This window comes from Ailuropoda melanoleuca, chromosome 6, assembly GCF_002007445.2.
Source record: "Ailuropoda melanoleuca isolate Jingjing chromosome 6, ASM200744v2, whole genome shotgun sequence".
Classification (NCBI taxonomy): Eukaryota; Metazoa; Chordata; class Mammalia; order Carnivora; family Ursidae; genus Ailuropoda; species Ailuropoda melanoleuca.
In genome coordinates, this window is record NC_048223.1 from 43,786,722 (window position 1) to 43,806,508 (window position 19,787).

At 52.6% G+C, this 19,787-nt stretch overlaps 2 protein-coding genes across 3 annotated transcripts in view; one reads left to right on the top strand and one right to left on the bottom strand.

Moving 5' to 3' along the window:
- The window catches only part of APMAP (adipocyte plasma membrane associated protein), a 37,420-nt gene extending 32,095 nt beyond the window's left edge, over nucleotides 1–5,325 (top strand). For both annotated transcript variants that reach the window (XM_034662359.1, XM_034662360.1), the window contains one exon: nucleotides 4,137–5,325. In XM_034662359.1, coding sequence (XP_034518250.1) covers nucleotides 4,137–4,346 — 210 coding nt within the window. In that variant the 3' untranslated portion in view covers nucleotides 4,347–5,325. The remainder of the gene's footprint in view (nucleotides 1–4,136) is intronic.
- A 4,751-nt stretch (nucleotides 5,326–10,076) lies between these two features.
- CST7 (cystatin F) lies at nucleotides 10,077–19,781 on the bottom strand. Its single transcript, XM_002929317.4, has 4 exons — nucleotides 19,679–19,781; nucleotides 12,626–12,798; nucleotides 11,108–11,224; nucleotides 10,077–10,567 (listed from the first exon to the last, which is right to left on the bottom strand). The coding sequence occupies exons 1-4, from the start codon at nucleotides 19,746–19,748 to the stop codon at nucleotides 10,490–10,492; spliced, it is 438 nt and encodes a 145-aa protein (XP_002929363.1). The 5' UTR covers nucleotides 19,749–19,781; the 3' UTR covers nucleotides 10,077–10,489.
- Between the last annotated feature and the right edge of the window lie 6 nt (nucleotides 19,782–19,787).

Genomic DNA, 19,787 nt, shown 5'->3' on the forward strand with positions numbered 1-19,787 from the left:
TGCCTCAATTCCTCCATCTTTCAAGTGGGAAGAATAACAGCATCATTTTCTTTCATTAGGTACTGAAAACATGTAACGGGAATATGCATATAATACCTTTGGCTGACTAGCGTAGGTGTTCTCTTTCTGTACCTGTCCATGTTCGCACCGTGAAGTGGTGGTGGTGGTGGTGGTGCTTTGTCTCCCACCCCCCACCCCGCCAGAATGCATGCTCCATCAGAGCAGGTGTTTCTCTGTTCCATCGCTCCTTTGTTCCCAGCACCTAGAACCGTGTCCGGCACACGGGGGGTGCTCAGAAATGACTGTGGAAGCGGTGTGTGTTCAGGGAGGGGCTGGAGCAGTGACACGTGTTCCTGGCACAGGAGAGCTCCGCACCTTCCTGAGGCAGGTCAAGAGCAGTGGGAGAGGACCACAGGCCTTGCAGACGTGACAGAGTCTAGATCGTATTCTAACTACAGTTGAAGTCATGGAGGATTTTTGTTTGTTTTTCGTTTTGAGACAGTATCAGACTTAGGAAAGTAGCAAGAGGGTACAAAGAATTTCTTTCCCTGAACTATTTGCAAGTAAGTTGCTGACCTGATGCCCTGTCATCATCAGGGTTTGGGCAGTTGCCCTGGTGGATTCAACCCAGGCTGAGGTGTGGCCTTCAGTTGTCATGTCTCTTTATTCTCCTTCAATCTGGAACAGCTCCTCAGTCTTGATCTTTTTGAGAATTACAGGTCAGTTATGTTGTAGAATGTTCCTCCATGTGGGTCATCTGGCATTTCTCATGATTAGATTTAGGTTATACAACTCTGGCAGGAAGACCACGGAAGTTGTGTTCTCAGTACGTCCTGTCAGGGGGCACGTGAGGTCAGCTTGTCCCATACTGGTGGTGGCAGCATTGGCCACCTGATTCAGCGGTGCATGCTGGGCTTCTCCATTGTGAAATCACTCTTTTTCTATTTGTAAGTAACAAGTATTTGTGGGGAGGTGCTTTCTAAATAAGCAAACATCAGTGTGATCTCATGGTTGCCTATTTTTTTCGGTGGTTTATAATCTCTTACTGACATTATTTATTCTGAGGCTCAAATTGTCTGGCTATGGCCAATAGGAGCCCCTTCAGTGCGGCTCCTTGACCTTTGCACATGTCCCTACCATTTTTGGAGTGGTTCCTCGCTTTGTGTCACCACATGTCGTTCAGGCTTATCATGCCCCAGCTCTGTAATTGACCGCTTCTCCAGGAGCCCTGGTTCCTTCTGGAGGGGATCTGGTGCTACATGTGCTCATGGCTTTTGGCAGATCACTGCCCCTAGTCCCCCTCAACAGACAAAGCCGGGGAACATATGTGTGTATATTCATACATATATAAATACGTTTGACCCTTGAACAACACGGGGGTTGGGGCACTGGCCCCTATGCCATCAAAAATTTGTATACAACATTTGACTCCCCAAAGACTTAACTATTAACAGCCTACTGTTGACCAGGAGTGTCACCAGTAACAAACAGTTGATTAACACATAATTTGTATGTTATCTGTATTCTTACAATAGAGTAAGCTAGAGAAAGACTATTACTAACAAAATTATAAGGAAGAGGAAATACATTTACAGCACTGTATTGATCAAGAAAATCTGCATATAGGTAGTTCAGACTGCTGCAGTTCAGACTGGTGTTCAAGGGTCAACTGTATATATGGTGTATGTGTACGTGTTTACACATATGTTCATTTGTTCATCATCTATTTAAATTGAAAACTCTAAGTAATGCTGGTATTTTGGCTTCTAGTCTCGTACCACAGGATTTATTCTAGTTTTCTCCACTTCCATAGTAGTACTACCCTTCTCTAATAGTGAAACACCTGGATCCTATTATCCTTCATACCTGTTTGATCAGATTTCCTGGGTGTCACCAATCTGTGGCTGTGTTCCCCATCACACAGCCCCTGCTAGGGCTCTGGCATCCCACGCTGGGCCTTCTCCCTCCTCCCAAGCATGTGAGGCGCCTGCCTTTCCTCTCAAGGGCTCTGATGCCTGTGCCAAGCTGTCCCCAGGTAAACACCATCCTCACTCTGCCTGGGCTCTGCCAGCCTGTGCCAGGGCACCCCACTGCGGGAACATGTCTTACCCTGCTTGGGCTCGGTGCCCTATTCCGTGCCACTGCCCTCTCCCTTCCCCTAGAGTGGACTCTCCCTCACCTTGCTTGGACTGACTCGTGGTCTGGACCACTGTGGTTCCAGCCTCTGCACACACCTACCCTACTGGGCCCTACAGGCCACTTCCTGACTGAATTATTCAGAAGGGGCCTGATGTAGTACAAAGAAAGTTTTAAAGAGACAACTTTAGCTGCCGTGTGGGGAGCAGCCTGTAGCACGACTCCACGTGCTGTGAAGAGCCTGGTGTGGAGGAGCCTGCTGTAGCCAGGAAAGATGGTGGGGCAGAGCCTGGGGTGGGGGTGGTACATACGTAGCACATGATAACACCCTGTGGTGCCGGGCTTGCAGGGTCTGGAGAGAAGGGATTAGGTGAGAGGGCCAGCGTCTCAGTATCAGCAGCTGGTGTCCAGGGCCCTGTCTCTTTAGCCAGGGGGTCTGTCAAGTTTGAAGAGCTGTTAGAAAGTCTGGGTGGACAAGGGTCAGCACCAGGGGTTGGAAATCAGGGTGGAGATTTGAGAGCTTTCTGGGAAAGCAACTCTCCCCCCCACCCTCAGGAGAGGGGATGAGATGTCTTAGGGATAAGATGGAGAGAACAGAGAAGGGAGGACCTAGCATTGAAGTGAGGTGGCATTTCATGGGCCGTGGGAAGCCTTATGAAGTATTTTAAGCTATAATCAACTTTGATTGCCATACAACTTTCTAGGACAGTCAACTTGTGTGACTGCTTGGACCTTTCCAATGACTAGGAGACATTATTCATTGGACATTACAGTTGTTTGGCTGTTTCCCCTTACATTGAAAGGTAGACATCTGCCTATTGACTTTCATTCACTGGTCTTACACAGTAGCATACTGTCATTGTTTCCTCCCTCGTGTCCTGCTGTGCCAGAAATTGCATATCTTACCCTCTGGTTTCTCTGCTTAAAACCTTTCAGTAGCCCCGTGTGGCCCTTGACCTGGCTGAGCCATGGGGCTCCTAGAGGGTGCCATGCTCATCGTGGAGGTTATCTCTACACTGGCCTCAAGCGGAGCTGCCAGGGCCCTGGGGGGCAGGGACACGTTCATTTCACCCGTCCGGGTCTTTTCTCTTTAACGTGAACCACTCTCAAATCTCCATCATTTGCACCTTGCACATGGAAATATTTTAAACCTAGTCTGAGCGCTTGGCATTTATTCTGGTTAGGCTGTGCTGGTTTTAACCCAGTGTTCTGGGTTCCATGTCAGTGTGGGCTTGCTTCAATATTGTGTCTTCCTCGGATGTGAGGAGTCATGAACCCTTCAGCCAGGTCATCCAGAGTGGCGCCTGCATTGGGTGTGGTGGGTACCGTGGCGAGGGCTGTTGGAAAGCTGCCATCCTTGTGCCAGGCTAGCCTTGCCTCTGGATGCAGGCGACAGGAGGCTCCTTGGCCTGCTCTGCACGGGGGCAGAAGTGGGGGAGGCCTGGGGGGTGACAGGCCCTGTGCCAGGGCAGGGAACTGGTTTAATCTGCTTCTGTTCTATGCAGCTTCCCTGTCATTGGAAGAGCTGGGCCCTTACGAGATGGTGAGGGGATCTGTGAAAAACAAAAATGAAAAATGTCAAAGGGCTTATTGGCTTTGTTCAGTGACTCATGAGTCAGACACCATCCAATCCAGCAGATACAAATGAGCTCAGAGGAGTGGTACAAAATGAAAGACTTTCACAGGCAGGAGGGAGGAGGAACAAGGAGGTTACAACGGACAAAAAACAGTTTGGTTATCACCAAGCTACTTTCCTTTAGGGGGATGGCAGGCAGATTACCTCACTAGTACAGATCAGGTGATTCCTGATGGACTGGCTTAAGATTCCATTTCTGGGAGAACCCAAGCTGTAAGTAAGTTATGTCTCAGTTTAGTGATGTGGGGCTGAGCATAACTGACTCCATTTTGGGCCTGTGGTCTTGTTTTTAGCAGGCCAGATCTGCTCACACCACTGTCTTGGTCAGAAGCTAACCTCTCCTTACACTGTGCTTCCCTCCCAGCTGTTTAGTCAGGAGACTGTGATGAAGTTTGTACCACGGTACAGCCTCGTTCTAGAACTCAGCGACAGCGGGGCCTTCCGGAGAAGCTTGCACGATCCCGACGGGCAGGTGGCCTCCTACGTCAGCGAAGTGCATGAGCACAACGGGCACCTATACCTGGGCTCCTTCAGGGCCCCCTTTCTCTGCAGACTCAGCCTCCAGTCTGTTTAGCGGCCTTGACCATGGCTGTGCCAGGAGTCCTCACACTGGGCACCACTGCTGGTCCAGGAGATTCCGTGCACACAGCCGTTTCCACCTGCATCTGCTGGTCCTTGGACATGGACGTTGGAAGTGGACAGTGAGACCCTGTGGATTTCTGGGACCCTGTGGGATGCCCCTCACCTGGGTTTGACATTGCATTTAGAGGAAGCATAACATGCCACAGGGACGATAAGTCCATGTTAAACCATTTCCTCTTATAAAACCTTTCTAAGTACAATGATTCTCTAGGACTTAGGAGACTTCATGCACTTATAATAGGCCTCAGGGTTTGTGGATAAAGCAGTAGATGAGATGTCCAGGGATCTTGTTTTTGCTACTGGCTGTCCTGCCAGCATCAGTATCTTTACTGTAAAATGCGGGAATACCTGTCTTTGGGGGTGGGGCACAGGAAGGGCAAGGAGAGCTCAGTGCAAAAGTATGTTGAGGCCAGTGGGTAGAGCTGTGTAAGTGATAGAGCTGTATTCTCCAGAGCTCTGCGGGCTGTGGGCCCTTGATCCTGTGCTCCCTTCCATAGCTAACACCCCCAGCCTACCCCGGTTCAGCCCCACTCGGAACCAGAGGGTTTTCAAGATGCCTGAGTCCCCATCAACCATTTAAAGGCAAGGACCCGAGTAAGTGCATAGAAGCATGTTGATACCAGCAGCTCTGAGAGGACCTGCTGGGCGTCTCTCTCTGAACAATCTACCACATCAATGGAATGATCCAGCAGCTGGGTTCTACAGGGCAGAATCTAGGGGAGTCCTGTTGACACCCCTTTGTTCCTTACCTCTAGACCAGCAGATGAATAGTGCACATGTTAATGTCATTTGCTGAAGTGTCACAAGTCTGAAGTTGTTGTATATCCTGACAAGTATGTACACGCTGGTCCTAATTTTGTCAGGGGGACCCATGTAAGAATGATAATTAAATTGACTTTTCTGCTCATTAACCTTTTCTTTTTTTATTTTATTTTATTTTATTTTATTATATTATGTTAATCACCATACAGTACATCCCCAGATTCCGATGTAAAGTTCGATGCTTCATTAGTTGCGTATAACACCCAGTGCACCATGCAATACGTGCCCTCCTTACTACCCATCACCAGTCTATCCCATTCCCCCACCCCCTCCCCTCTGAAGTCTTTAGTTTGTTTCTCATAGTCCATAGTCTCTCATGTTTCATTCCCCCTTCTGATTACCCCCCTTTTCTTTATCCCTTTCTTCCCCTACTGATCATCCTAGTTCTTATGTTCCATAGATGAGAGAAATCATATGATAATTGTCTTTCTGATGGTGTTGCCTGGGAGTTTCTTCTCTAACGTAATTAGGTTAACGGTGACTGAAGTTTGATTCCATCGTGGGCTGATAGGATCTTTTTGGCCAGGGCCTTGTTTAGGGACAAGCAGTCCATCTGGCTTGGTCAGGGTCCCTCAGAGGGCAGCCACCTCCGGCCCTCACTTCCCGGCAGTGCCTCATCGTGGGGGAAAGTCGATACTGCACTGCGTTTCTGCTTCCAGCCTACAGAAAGGGGCTGATATCTGTTCCTTTCTGTCCTGGCTGTTGGTGAGAGTACATAAGACATCGTGCTTCTGGAATCGTTTTCAGTAACTTGACAAGGAAATATTTTAAATAGGTAACGACAGCTGTGGTAAAATCTGAACTGTTTGTGTCGTGTTGCCCTGGCTGGCAACAACCTTGTGCTCCCCTTCCCGACAGTGGCACCCTCCCCTGCGCTGCCTGGCCTTGTTTTAGGGGAAAGAGTCAGGATCTGGAGGTTGGCTCAGCTTGTCGTATCGCGTGCTCAGGGATGGTTTTGTGTGCAGCAGCAGCGGGACGGAGTCAGAGACTGGCTTCCGTCCGTGTGACCCAGATCGTATTAGGTGAATGACTCAATGTTGTTTAGGTTACTTTAGGGGAAAGAGAATTGAGTCTAGATTACTAAGTGCTTTTTAGTAGATAATGGGGCACCCCATATATCAGCTGCACAGGATATAAGGTAAAACCTGATCATTCTGCCATAAAAAATAATTTAAATGGTGGAGCCTATATAAGTTGACTTCTTGATTGAGACAGAGGGCTTCGCTTTCAGTGCTTGCTTTTTACCAATGCCAAGAAGCTGGTAAATTGCTTTTCACAGTTTTCAACAAAGGAGTCTTGATTTTGACTTAGATGTCGATTTTCTGTCTCAATGTGTCACTTCCTGTGTTTTATCTGGTAATTTGCCATGGCGAGGTACAAAATATAGCCTTATTAGGTTTAAATATGTGGTATGCTTTTGTTGTAAATGTAAAGCAGATTTGCTCTACTGTAAATTACTAATATGCTTTTAAAATTAAATCAAGCAATTCATTCATTGTGTGCTGCTTTATTATCTATTACAAAAACTCCAGTGGGACTCAGGTACTGCCTTTCATAGACAGAAGCCCTGTTTTGAGATTTTTATCCTCAACATGCCTTTGCAGAGCGGTCTGTAGTTTAGAAAGAGTTTGCATGAACACTGACGTTTTACTGATGAAGGGAGATATACTCATTTTATAGGGGGGAACTGAGGCTTGGGGGGCTGGAGAGGACTTGCCCAGACTCCCTGAGCACACGGTGCCAGCACACTGCTGGCTCTGACTTTGGAATCTGCTGGGAAAGCTGGAAGATGAAGCAGGGTGGTGTTCCCAGGACCCAGCTCTGTGGTGGTCACCGCCCAGCCCAGGGGCTAGACCTTGGCTGCATATCAAAGTCCCCTGGGCTTTCCAGTCTTCTGGAGAGGCCTGGCATCATCATGGTTTCAAGCTTCACAGGTGGTCCCCATGGCAGTGGTGGGGCACTCGTCACTGCTGGGGCCCACCTGTACCCTAAAGAGGGGCTAAGCTGGGTGGACACCTGGAGCAGGGCCAGGAGAGCTGAATCCCTGAGAGTCTGTGTATAGCTAGTGAGGAGGTGTGGGGCACGGCCAGGGAAAGCTCTAGAACACTCAGGGCAAGACTGTTAGAATTTTGACTGGTTTTGCTCAGTTTTTGAGACCTTGAACAATTAGTATTTTTTCTCTTTGGTCCTAATTCTGGTATGTCGCAGAATCCTGGGTATTTAACTTCATATTTTCGCAGTGAGAATAACATTAGATGATGTCACAGCTTCCATCTGTGTCAGAGTCATACCCTCCGAGTCACAGCAAAGCTCTAAGTTTAAAAAAGCAGGTAACCCTGGCTCAGCAATACGAGACTTCAGGTCATCACTGGTTGACATCTGCGGCCTACGGTAAGTTACACCATCTCCACATCGGGTGTTTTGTTTCATCTGTTTGAATCCTACCAAATGGCTCTCTGGCCAATCCCTTCCCAGGTCGGGCTTTGGTGTGCTTGGTCTGGAGAGAGGTCTTTCATGGCGTGGGGGTGGGGGGGCAAAGTTATGTTGGTAGAACAAGCAGCACGCCCACAGGCATGTAGCAAAACGTTTGCAGTGGTGTGGTTAGCAGATGTGTGTCTGTGGAGGACAAAGGCACGTGAGCTGACGGCTTCCACAAATCAGAGTAGCCTCGGGCTGGCTCACAGGTTCAGCCCCTTTCCTTCTCCTGTCGCTGTGCCTGGTGTAAGAGTTGTTAGTCAAGCGTAGTCTTCTGTGAGGTATGGTACACAAAGCGGATCGGGAACAATAACGCAGCTGACGTATTAGAGAGTTCAGATCACCTGGAGTTCAGGCGCTAAGGCCCCCATGTAGGGAGGGTTTGTGGAAGCCTGAGATTGGGGGCCACGGCCAACTGGCTTCTGCAGGGGCTGGTTTGCCTTACTTCTAAGACTTCTGTTTACTTTATAGGAAGAGATTTTAAATACCTGGCCGCAAATGATGTTTTGAAAATTGTGGTCATAGGTTAGTGTTGAAATCGGAGAGTTTCGAGATGCAGATCTGAGGCTTCCTTCTCTGTCCCCAGAGGGAAGATCAGCCCTGGCTCCTGGCTGGGCAGGAGGGGCGGGGGTGTTCAAATGCAGCTCAGCTCCGAGCAGAGGTACTCTGAGGCTACTCTCCCCCACACCTGTGTGTGCATTCTCATTTCTCATTTCCCATCATGAGCCCAGGTGGGCCCAGAGGCCTAGAGGCCTAAGTAATAACTTTCAGGAGGGGCCTGGCCTTCCTGTGCTTTGAGCCGTATTTAAATGTTACTGAGGACCAACTGGGAGTTCGCAGGGGTTCCTACCTCCATTTGCTGCATCATCCTGCCCCTTAGCTGTGTCCCGAGGCCCATCGGACTCTGAAGCTCTGACTCCTGGTGTTCCTGCCACCTTGTTTATGTATGTATGGGGTCAACAGCGCTGGTGAACTCGTTTATCTTAATGAAAGGATGGCCTTCAGAATCATCAAATAAATTAAATGTCTTGTGGCATAGTTGCCATCACCGTCACTGAATTAAATGACCAGAAGGAGGCGAGCCAGCAAAAATGAATAAGGATTTGGAAATTAAAGCTCTCTCCTCACTGAAGGAAGCCAGAGGGTAATTCATTTTGGTTGTACGTATTGATCAAGTTTACAACTGCATACTAAATTGTCATACTTTATTTATTTATTTATTTATTTATTTATTTTAAAAAGATTTTATTTATTTATTTGACAGAGATAGAGACAGCCAGCGAGAGAGGGAACACAAGCAGGGGGAGTGGGAGAGGAAGAAGCAGGCTCATAGCGGAGGAGCCTTATGTGGGGTTCGATCCCAGAACACCAGGATCACGCCCTGAGCCGAAGGCAGATGCTTAACCACTGTGCCACCCAGGCGCCCCATGTCATACATATTTAATGCTGATTTTGTTTCTTATGATATCAAGTCCATATTTTTTAAAAATTCATTTATTTTAGAGAGAAAGAGCAGGGGAGGAGGGGCAGAGGGAGAGATCAATCTCAAGGAGACTCCTTGCTGAGCATGGAGCTCTACCTGGGGCTCCATCTCAGGACCCTGAGAGCCTCATGACCTAAGCGGAAATCAAGAGTCCGAGGCTTAACCGACTGAACCAACCAGGATCCCCAAGTCCATATTTTTTTTTTTAAAGGCAACAGTGTATTTTGTACTAATCTACAATTTGAAGAGGCCTGAAGAGGACGAAGTCCAAAGTGAGAGGTTCTGCATTCCAACCCAGGCCTACTGGAGCAGGGTGGTCAGGGGCCTGTGTTCTCTGAGTGAAGCCCATCTCTGTCTGCAAGCTCCTGGGCGTGTCCGTGGCCCAGCCTTGCACTGCTTCCAATGCCAGCTCAAGCCCTGTCTTTGACAAGGACACCAGCACGTCCCAGCCCACAGCAATCCCCTCCTATCCCACCCTCTCTGGCACAGTGTGTCTATCCCTAACCTGGGCTCGCCTTTCCTGAGGGGCTGTGGGGGGTGGTCCCAGCACTCTGCCTTACCTCACCTGCTCAGGTACAGCTGTGCACATGCTGAGCCTCAGAGGCAGTGGAGAGAACTTGGTGTATGACTCCTAGTCAGCGGGAGGGTGCTGCCTGCCCCACCAGTTCATGAAGTGGACGCAGGCTGGCCTGTTTCTGGCTGCTCTGGTCTTCAGTATATTGTAGCTAGCAATGAAAGGCTGGAAAAGCCTCCAAGGGGCTTTACGAAGTCACTTAGACTCATCAGACCACTCAGTGAGGGGGACCCCGCACAATGCTCACCTCACCTTCCTGACTGTCCCTTTAACAGGTAAAGCAACAGGTGTTGCTTTGAGATGGTCAGTTCTTTATATTTATTCATCGTTTTATTCATGCACAAAAGGTCAAGATGTACAATGGCTGACTTGTCCCCCTGCCCAATGCTGTAACCTTTACTCATTCAAAAGGGTGGATCTCTGGGCTTTCATTGCTGAATGTGGGACCATCAGGTCATCAGGTGGGAGGAGACGGGAGGGGGCTCGCTCAGGAGTCCAGAGCCTGAATAATTACCATCAGAGCATCGGTAGAATTACTTAGGTTTAGAAGAAGAAAATGCGAAATGTCATTCTTCCAGCCCAGCTACTCTGCGATGAGCCCCGAGGCACTTGCATTTCTGCTCACTGGTGAGCGAGAGGTCTGGGGGCCTGTGACAGCCAGGGCGGGGCTGTGACTGAGCACAGCAAAGAGCGCGAGTGCAGTGCTGCTGAGAGGCAGAAGTCAGTGACAGTGGAGAACGGGCACCTCGAACCTCTGGAGCCAGGGGATGACCCAAACTTCTGAGTAGCAACTGAGAGTCTGAAACGAAGAAGGGAGCACTGAGACCCCTGGCCCGCCGCAGAGGCTGCTCTCCCGACACGCTCCGCAGCAGTTAGGTTCCCTGCGCTGCTGCTGTGGGCTGTGCGTGCGCGCATCTTCCTAATGTGTTCTCCCCCTGCCCCAAGTTTTTATTTTGAAAAATTTCACATCTACAGAGAAGTTGAGAGATTCAAGAATATATACTTTTCACTTTCTTTTGCAAATTATAGATTTTCTTACATTTGCTCTCTCCTGCATGTGTCTGTGTATATATGATTTCTGAATTGTTTGAAAGCCCCTGCCCCAAGCCCAGGGTGTTTATTTCCTGGAGCTGTACCCCTCGGGGCGGCTGGTGTGAGGTCTCTTGGGAGCCCTCCCTCTGTGTTTCCCCGGGTCTGTGGGTACTGCATGGATGCTGGGAGTGAGATCCGGGACCTTGCAGGCAGAGAGGTGATGAAGGGGATGTTTCCCAAAGCCCTAGGGAGTGGGTGAGGGCTGGGACGGCATGAGTGGGTGTGAGGTGAGACCCCTTCGTTTTACCCTTTTTAAAGTACGGTTGGTCTGGAAGTCACAGTTGTCTAGAATAGGGTGCTGGGTCTTCTTGCAAGAAGTTCTGCCAATCTTCATGTCTAGCATGTACCTCAGGCCCTTCACGATCTAAGGGGAAAAAGGGCCAGTTCGGTGTTACTTAGTCCAGGACAGAAAGCTGGCTGCTCCTCCACCAGCAGGGGGAGGCATGGAGACGGGAAAGATGCATGGATATGCCCCCTGAAAGCGGCTGAGGGTGTGGAGGCCTGTCTGGGATGCACCGGAGAATTCTGGGAGGGAAGCTACTGCTTGGACCCAGGCCCCTCCTTTCCCTTCCCTTCGCTTCTTATCCACTCATGTCTTCCTGCTCACGGTGTCAGTTCTCCGTCCCCAGGTGAGACTTGGGCTCTCTGTCTGTGCTAGGACATTTCCTCCCTGCCCAGAACTCTCCATCAGGGGGATGGCCCCTGCGCCTCACCTCCATGCCCGTACCCACCCGCAGCCTGTGCTGACCTGCCCTGAGTGCCAACGGTGGTTGCGTTTTTCCTCGGTTTCAGAATAGACCTTTTCCACTCGCATATGACAGCACCCTGGCTCATTCTCACCTGTGGTCTCTCAGTAAGGCCTCAGCCCTGCCAAGTACCAGGTGAAATCAAGTCATCCCCCACGTCCCTGAGGGATAACTTCCCAGCTGCCCCACCCCCCAGGCCCTTGAGCACTGACAGGAACACCAGGAATTTGTCCTGCTCCGCAGGAGGTGAAAGCCTGGCTCGGGAAGATCTCGCAGCTCCTGGGGCTGAGTCCCTGGAGAGATGACACTTTGGCTATTTCCATGGGAAGTAGGCTTTTAAAGCTCACCCCACACCAGCTTGCCTTTCTGCCACATGCTTTCTAATCATAAAAATATGCTGCTCTTAACAAAGGTTGCTATTTTCGAATAAGGATTGTAAGAATTTCCAATAATCCTGTTACACAGGGGTAACCATTAGCAGTGTGCATCAAAGCTGTTAGCATTGGAGTGGGACCCCCTCACCATCTCCTCCTGGGGTTTGTGTGTGGGGAAGGGGCGGTGGTTTGGGCAAAGCTCTCTGAGTGACATGGCCCAGATGGAGAACGGCGAGAGGGCCTTTGGGGCTGCGGTGTAGGCGAGGGGGCGAGGTGTGGCGAGGCAGGGCGGGGGCTCTGACGGGCAGTGCCAGTGGCTCCTGCCAGCTCGCTTTCTGTTTCTCCCCACTGGCACCCTTCAGCATGCCCAGCTGCAGTGGCCTGTTGCACCCCTGCCCTCCTGGGCTCTGCTCCAGATATGCCGTGGGCACGGCCTGATGGTTCCACCCAGGAGGAGCCTGCTTTCACAAGAGGTGGCTCAGGGCCTTCTTGCGGTGCCCTGGGTGCCCCTGGGCTGTCTGTGGCTGCTGCGTCAGCCTCCTGGCCTGGGTCTGGGTTCTAGAGGGACGGGCACGAGGCAGGTCTGCCCCCGATGAGGCAGGAGCCACTGCAGCCTGGCCTCTTAGGAGCGTCCCTGACCCTCACCTGGACCAGGGCTCTGCTGATGTGGGACTCCTTGAACAAGAAGATGTCATTTGTACAGTTGTTGAACCTTTCAACGCTGTGTCTGGCTGCTTGGAGGACTTCTGGATCGTGGGGGTTTATCGTTTTGGGAAATCCTGGCTTCACGTCTGGGCTAAGGGTCTGGGAACAAATATCTGAAACAGAGAAGCACAGAAGCAGACAAGAACATTGCTGTGAGCTGGGTCCTTGGGCCCCGTGTTTCACCTCCCACGCTGGTTCTGCTGTGCGTTCCCAGTGTAGCCCCTGGCCGTCTGGCTACCCCTCAGCCAGCCACCCCACACCCCACAGTGCGTCAGCTGTGCGCCCCAAGGCTGCTCCCTCCTCACGGCTGAGGACCAGGCGCGGTGGGGTGGTACCGTGAGGAAGGAAAGTAGTCCCGGCCGCCGAGTCCGCCCACACAGTCGTTTTCGGAACCCAGGGTCGTTTCTAACATGTGTTAAAGAAAACCCGAATGCGTCTTCAGGTGGTGGAGCCTCGGGATAGGACGCAGCCCCAGGGGTTAGAAGAAGGTACCCCAGTCGGCCTTTGAGGCCACCACCATCTCAGTTTGTCCCCAAAAAGTGGACCACGGATAAGTGCCCAAAGGCCCGTCCTGCCTTCTCACTTGTGAGGGCGCTGTGGCTGTCCTCTCCCTCAGTGGTTCTTGTCAGAGTCCACCCCGCTTCCAGGCTCTGGGTGGGCCCATCCGGGGGCGCCAGCTCCGGGCAGCAGCGCAGCCCCTGTTGGCCCTCACGCGCCACCTCCTGCCATGCGGTTCTGGGTACGAGTCCGAGGACGGGCTCGGCCTGGGCGACCTTATCCCACACAGCGCCATCGCAGACTGGCATGTAGGGGAGGGAGAGTTAGTTGGCTTTCTTTTCATCCTCCCACGCTCGAGGAGGCCCACGTTTGGATAAAAGATGGGGTAGGCCACACGAGGGCTTCTTCCCCAGCACTTAGGCCCCCAGTGTCTGACACAACCAGGGACCTCCATACCCCTTCTCTCCCGTCCACATCCTCTGCTCCCAGGCCCCACAGAAGCAGAGCCCGGCCACACCCCGAGGACCCTCGCTGGAGAAGGACCTGACTTCATTCCTTCATCCAGCCCACTCGCCCTTCTGGAGCCCTCCTCATCCTGCAGGCTCTGGAGGTACAGAAGCTTCTGTTCACGGGCGCGCACATTCCGTAAATAAGCAGGCAAGACAGACATCAGAGCGGCAGGCGGAGCGGGCAGGAGTCGTGTGCGGGTCTGCGCACGGGGGCTGCAGGGGTAGGCCGCGCCGTCTGCACAAATCTGCACAGAGGGGCCGACAGCAAGCTGGGCGCCAGGAGGGCGGACGTGTCTGAGGGCTCAGGGCCCCAGTGTGGCTGAAGCAAGGAGGGCATGTAGGGAAGGGCTGGGAGGCAAGGCCGGCCCGGCACGGGTGTGGGCTCATTTGGGTTACAAACTTCGGATTTTATTATAATGAAAACGGATATAAAAAGCCCCACAGGTTCCGTATGTTGCCAAATGGAATGATGGCCTTTTCTGGCTGGTGGCTCATGGTGAATTTGGGGTTCTGTCAAATTCTACAGCGCACAACTGATGTCTAAAAATAACAAAGTTGGGACGTCTGGGCAGCTCAGTTAGGCTCTGACTTCAGCTCAGCTCGTGATCTCAGGGTCCTGGGATCGAGTCCCGCATTGGGCTCCCCACTCAGTGGGGAGCCTGTTTTTCTCTCTCCCTCTGCCCCTCCCCACTTGTGCTCTCTCTGTCTCTGTCTCTCTCTCTCTCTCTCTAATAAATAAAATCTTAAAAAAAAAAGTTTTGGGGGAAAAATCTAAATAAACTGGGAGGAGGGAGAAGGGGAAGAGGGTTTTTAGATTTGTAAACAGCTTCTTTTTAGGAATATGTTCTCTCAGATTTTCCTGAAAGGTTAGCATGCCAGAATGATTCCGAGCTGAACTGTTTTAGTTCATGAACTGTATTAAACAGAGTGTGCAGTTCAGCTCCTCCGTGGCACGGCCCCGTTTCAGGGGCTCAGCAGCCACATGTGGTTGTGGCGGTGGGTGCAGAGACACCGTGTCCTTGCAGAGGACCCCACGGAACTGCACTGCCCTGAGCCTTCCCTTTGCTTCCCTCTGCATGGCCTCGGGGAGCACCAGCAGTACAGACGTCCGTGTTCAGTCCGGGGAGGCTGAGTTTAGCCCGAGACAGAGGTGCCGAGGCGGCAGGAAGTGGAGAGTTGGGGTGTGTGGGTAGCGGCAGTGCTAACCAAGCTTCCGGGCTGAGCGTATGTACGGTGGAAAGATTGGTGCTGACCTGTGCCCACCCCACCCCACCCGTCCCCTCCTGAGAGACAAACTCCAGCTCAGACCCAAGACACCCACGTGTATTTGGGTGGTAGAAGACAATGGCGACCAGGCATGCAGGCTTTGGGGAGTCAAGATACCATCTGGTTCCTGGGTGAAGAAATCGCAACTTTAGGGGAGGAAGCTGGCAGCATGAATTCAGCAGAGCATGGGAGCTTTAATAGAAGCTGCACTGGGATGTCCCACTGGGGACAAGGAGTCCCCCGTGCATGGGGACGGACAGAAGGGGGCTGAGAGAAATACCCACTACCTTGTGTGGGGGGTCAGATTAGATAGGGCCAGTGGGCTGGCTAGGCTGGGGAATGGCCTAGCAGGATGGCGTTTTGTGTGGAGTGCACCTGCTATGGCCTCTTGTCTATGTGAGACCCCTGCCAAGTTCGAGAACCAGGATGGGGTCGGGGGGGCATCTGGCCAGGTGGTCTCCCCTCCCTGGTGTGTGGTGCAGTGTAAGGAGCACTGAAAGTGGGCAGAGAAGGCGTGAGTCTGTGTGCGTTCTGTGACCCTGGGTGGGGGGCATCCTGCAGTCTGGGGAGGGCCAGCGCTGCCTGACCAAGCAGGGCTCCACCTGGCAAATGGGTCTCCCCCAGCTGGTTCCTTGGGCCCAAAACTGAAATGTCAAGACTAAGCTCATGATTCCTCGGCCAGGCTCCCGAAGCTTTAGCAGCCCCACGGTCCTGGCCCTCTGTCCCCGATGAAAACAGCTTACTGCTGTACCTTTCCCAACACGGGGTTATGGCCATCTGCCGGTCCGAGCTTCCCTCAGAGCTCTGTCCCGACCAGCACTGGGACTGTCCTTTGCAAGAATCCAGCCATCCTAGGACAGTCTTTGCTGAAAGTCTCCAAAGAAGGAAAAAAGGAAAGCTGCTTGTGTTCCTTTGAGTGCCAGCAGCTGTGCTGGTCGGGCTGGGTCAGACTCTGGAACCCGCATTTCCCCAAGCTGCCCACGTGGCTGTGACTCAGGTGGTGGTGCTGGGGGGCCTCCGGGGCTCTGCGCAGAGCCACCCTCACAGGAGGAGGGGGGCCGGGCCGAGGGCTGCTCCCTCAGCACCTGTGCTCGTGCGCCACATGAAGTTGAGTGTGATTCGTAGTTGAAACCAAAAACCATTTGGACAACAACTGCAAGCTTGCTTTCTGCTTCTCACTGTAGTCTAGAGGGCAGAGGAGGGGCAGGGGGCCGGACCTCCAGTGTATTCCTGCCGTCGCAGGTGAGAGGGTCCCCCCTTCCCCACTGTGGAGCCATATGGCTTCTATTTTTTGCTTTGTATAAATTACATTTATTGCTTTTTCTTTTTTTTTTTTAAAAGATTTTATTTATTTATTTGACAGAGATAGAGACAGCCAGCGAGAGAGGGAACACAAGCAGGGGGAATGGGAGAGGAAGAAGCAGGCTCATAGCAGAAGAGCCTAATGTGGGGCTCGATCCCATAACGCCGGAATCACGCCCTGAGCCGAAGGCAGACGCTTAACTGCTTTGCCACCCAGGCGCCCCTATTGCTTTTTCTGATTATAAGCCTACCTATTTCGGGTAGGAAATTTGAAAAATACAGAAAAATATAACAAAAAAATTAGTTATCACTCTTAGTATCTCAAATTAGAAATCGCTCTTAGTAACCAGTGTTAATGGTTTTCTAAATAAAATATATTAAATGTAATTTTGCTTGAATTGAACAAGATTAAAAATGAAGTGAAAGAGGGGTGCCAGTGTGGCTTAGTTGGTTAAGCATCTGACTCTCAGCTTCAGCTCAGGTCATGATCTCAGTGGTCATGAGATCGAGGCCCTAGTTGGGCTCCGTGCTGAGGGGGGATTCTGCTTGAGATTCTCTCCCTCTCCCACAGTAATCCCCCCCACCACCATTGTTCTCTTTGTCTCAAAAAAAAAAAAAAAAAAAAAGGAAAGTAGGTGAGGCTGAACCTCAGACGCGTGTCCTTTTGAAACACATGATGTCAGTTCCTAAGCGATTTCGGTGATGACCAAAAGTTTAGGGAAAATACTGGTTGGTTTATTTTTATCTAACTATATGTTTTCCCAAAAGGTAGGCTTCTAGTCAGTAAAGCTTCATCAGTGCGGTTGTCTAAACAAACAATAAAAGCTCCATTTTTAATTTAAAAAAAGTTGAAAGTCAAATCAGTTTTTAGGATTCTTCAAGAGAAATCAACAAGGAAAGGCTTCTCATGGAGAAGAAACATCCCAAAAAGGAGCTCTCCTTCAGGGAAGAATGGGAGCGACCAAGCGAGTGCTGAGCAGATGGTGACAGTGCAGGCTGGGTGGCCCAGGGCCCTGGCTGGGGGGTCAGTCCCTTCCCCACTCAGAGGGGCCTGGGCTGTCCTCAGGGACAGAGGATCTGGGGTGTGTGCTGCGCAGCCAGGGTCCTGGGAGCAGGAGAGTTGGAGCTGTTCCTTTTTGTCACCGCTCTGCAGGCAGCGGTGGGTCCCCATTCTGCAAGGGAGACACTGAGGCCCGAGAGAAGCACAGGGTGGGTTTAAACCAGGTCCAACTAACCCTAAAGCCCTGTAATGAGAAGCACAGGGTGGGTTTAAACCAGGTCCAACTAACCCTAAAGCCCTGTAATGAGAAGATGTGCCACTGCAAGCTTGGCTGGGGGCAGGGGAGGGGGACGGAGTGTGACATGGCAGCCCCGTGGAGCTTCCCAGGAGAGATAACAGGTTGAGAAAGAAGGACTTTCGGGTTTCAACGGCACAAAAAAGGGCTGAGGACACTGATGTGGCAATTTCCTAAGTCCTGAAGGGCTTAGGGAGGGAAGATGCCATGGGGCTCTGCATTTAGGTCAGTGCAGCGTAGTGTCTGGGCATGGGGCGGTCATATGCCTAGTGGGCACCAGTAGCAGGGGCCCTGTCGCCCCCCTCCCCCACAGGAAGGCACTGGACTCCGTTCCCAGAGGAGGGAAAGGAAAAGCTGTGGGAGCCATGGGGGCAGAGTCGGGGCTGGGCTAAGTTCCCGTCTCTGTTCAGCCACCAGACAGAGGGGCCTCCAAGCCCCTCTTTCTGAGGTCCTTGCTGGGGCCCTCATCTGTCAAATGAAGGAAGCACCAGAAGAAATTGCTTTGGAGGGGCAGGGGCTGGGTGGGAGGGCAGGCTACTGGCATGGGGCATGGCAGAGAGTCGGAGCAGGGATGTGGGCAGGTGGCTGCCAAGCACCCCAGGCCCAATGAGAAAGCTTTCCATGGGCCGCCACAGTCAGGCCTCTGCAAGGCCCAAGGGTGCTGGAGTTCTTTACCCATCTCCCAGATGATGACTCTGAGGCTTAGGGAGGTGCAGGTTCCACAGCCAGTAGGCTTGGGGAGTCTGTGGTACCCCAGGGCTCTCTGCGTGTGAGTGTGGGCTCTGGACTTCCCAGCGGGCGCTCAGTGGCACAGAGCAGGTCTGACAGGGGAGGGCTTCTTCTCTGAGGGGGCAGGGGGCTCTGATGTGGGCTCTGAGGGGGCAGGGGGCTCTGATGTGGGCTCTGATGTGGGCTCTGATGTGGGCTTCTTCTCTGAGGGGGCAGGGGGCTCTGATGTGAGCCAAGCTCAGCTGTCAGCAGCTGAGGGACACAGCCCTGCCTGAGAGCGGACACTAACGGCCGTCTGGTGCCACCTGTCTCTGTATTCCCCCACGCAGTCCTGTTCCTGTCCCTGCTCTGTTCTGTGAGGAAAGGGAGGCAAGCGGAAGGAACTTGGCCAAACAGTTGACGGTGAGAGTCAATTATTAAATCCCAGTACAGCTATGATGGCAGGTTCCACATCTGTCCAGGAGACCCTTCACTGAGGTTGTGAGGAGTGTGCTTCTCTGTTCTGAACACCCGGCTTCTTCCCCTGACTTGTCCTCCTGGGGTGCGTACTAAGTGGGGGGGGCACAGGAAGACAGCGGTACCCTGTGAAAAGGCCTCTACTAGGCTGGGAAAGGGTGTCCTCATTATGAGAGCTAAGAATGAGGGCTGGGGAGAGAGAGGAGGAAGGGCGTCCTGTCCCTGTGGTCCCCACAGGTAGCACCCACCCCAGACAGTCCAGAGGCCAGAAGAAAGTGTCACCATGTGGGCATGTGACTCTTCCATCAGCCATGGCCGGGGATTCCAGTGCTGGGAAGGCATCGCCTGCTCCTCTGTGCTCTAGTGATGACAGGTGCTCACTGGCTGTGTAACCTGGGCAAGTAACCCAGTCTCCTTGTGCCTCAGTTTCTGGAGCAGAGGGGCAGCCCCCTCCCTCCCCTTCTCCCCCAGTGCTGGCCTGGCAGGAAGTGTCTGATCCTTAGGCTCCCCGGAGCCAAGTCACAGAACCGCAGCCGCAGGCAGGAAGGGCAGACATCAGATAGAAACTGCTTCACCACCACGGGGCATCCTGGAGCTTGGGCCCCGTGGAGGGGCCACAGGGGAGCCTCCCCTGGGCGGACGATTCTAAGTCCCCAAGCAGGCCACGGGAGGGGGCGACGACAAAGGATGGTTCTCTCGCCCCCCAGGCAGGCCCCAGACCCCCACCCCTGAACCACGCAAAGGCAGCTGCAGCCAGGACGGGAGCCGCCTGCCCCTGGCGCCGCGCGGTCTTCTGGGGCACGCAAGCCAGCAATGTGCCTTGGGGACCCGGGCGGGAAGCTCAGCGCGCGCCCGCCGCCGTCGGGCAATCTCGGGACCTCGCCTCCGGAGTCCCGGAGCCCAGGCATCAAGCGGCCCAGGGAAGGCCCTGCTCTTACCTCTCGAAGAGCCCCCGGTGGCGCTCAAGATCAAGCAGCAGAAGGCGAGCAGCACCCCGGCCGGCCGCATGGCTGCCAGCGCGGAGGGCAGCACGCGCTGGGGGAGCTG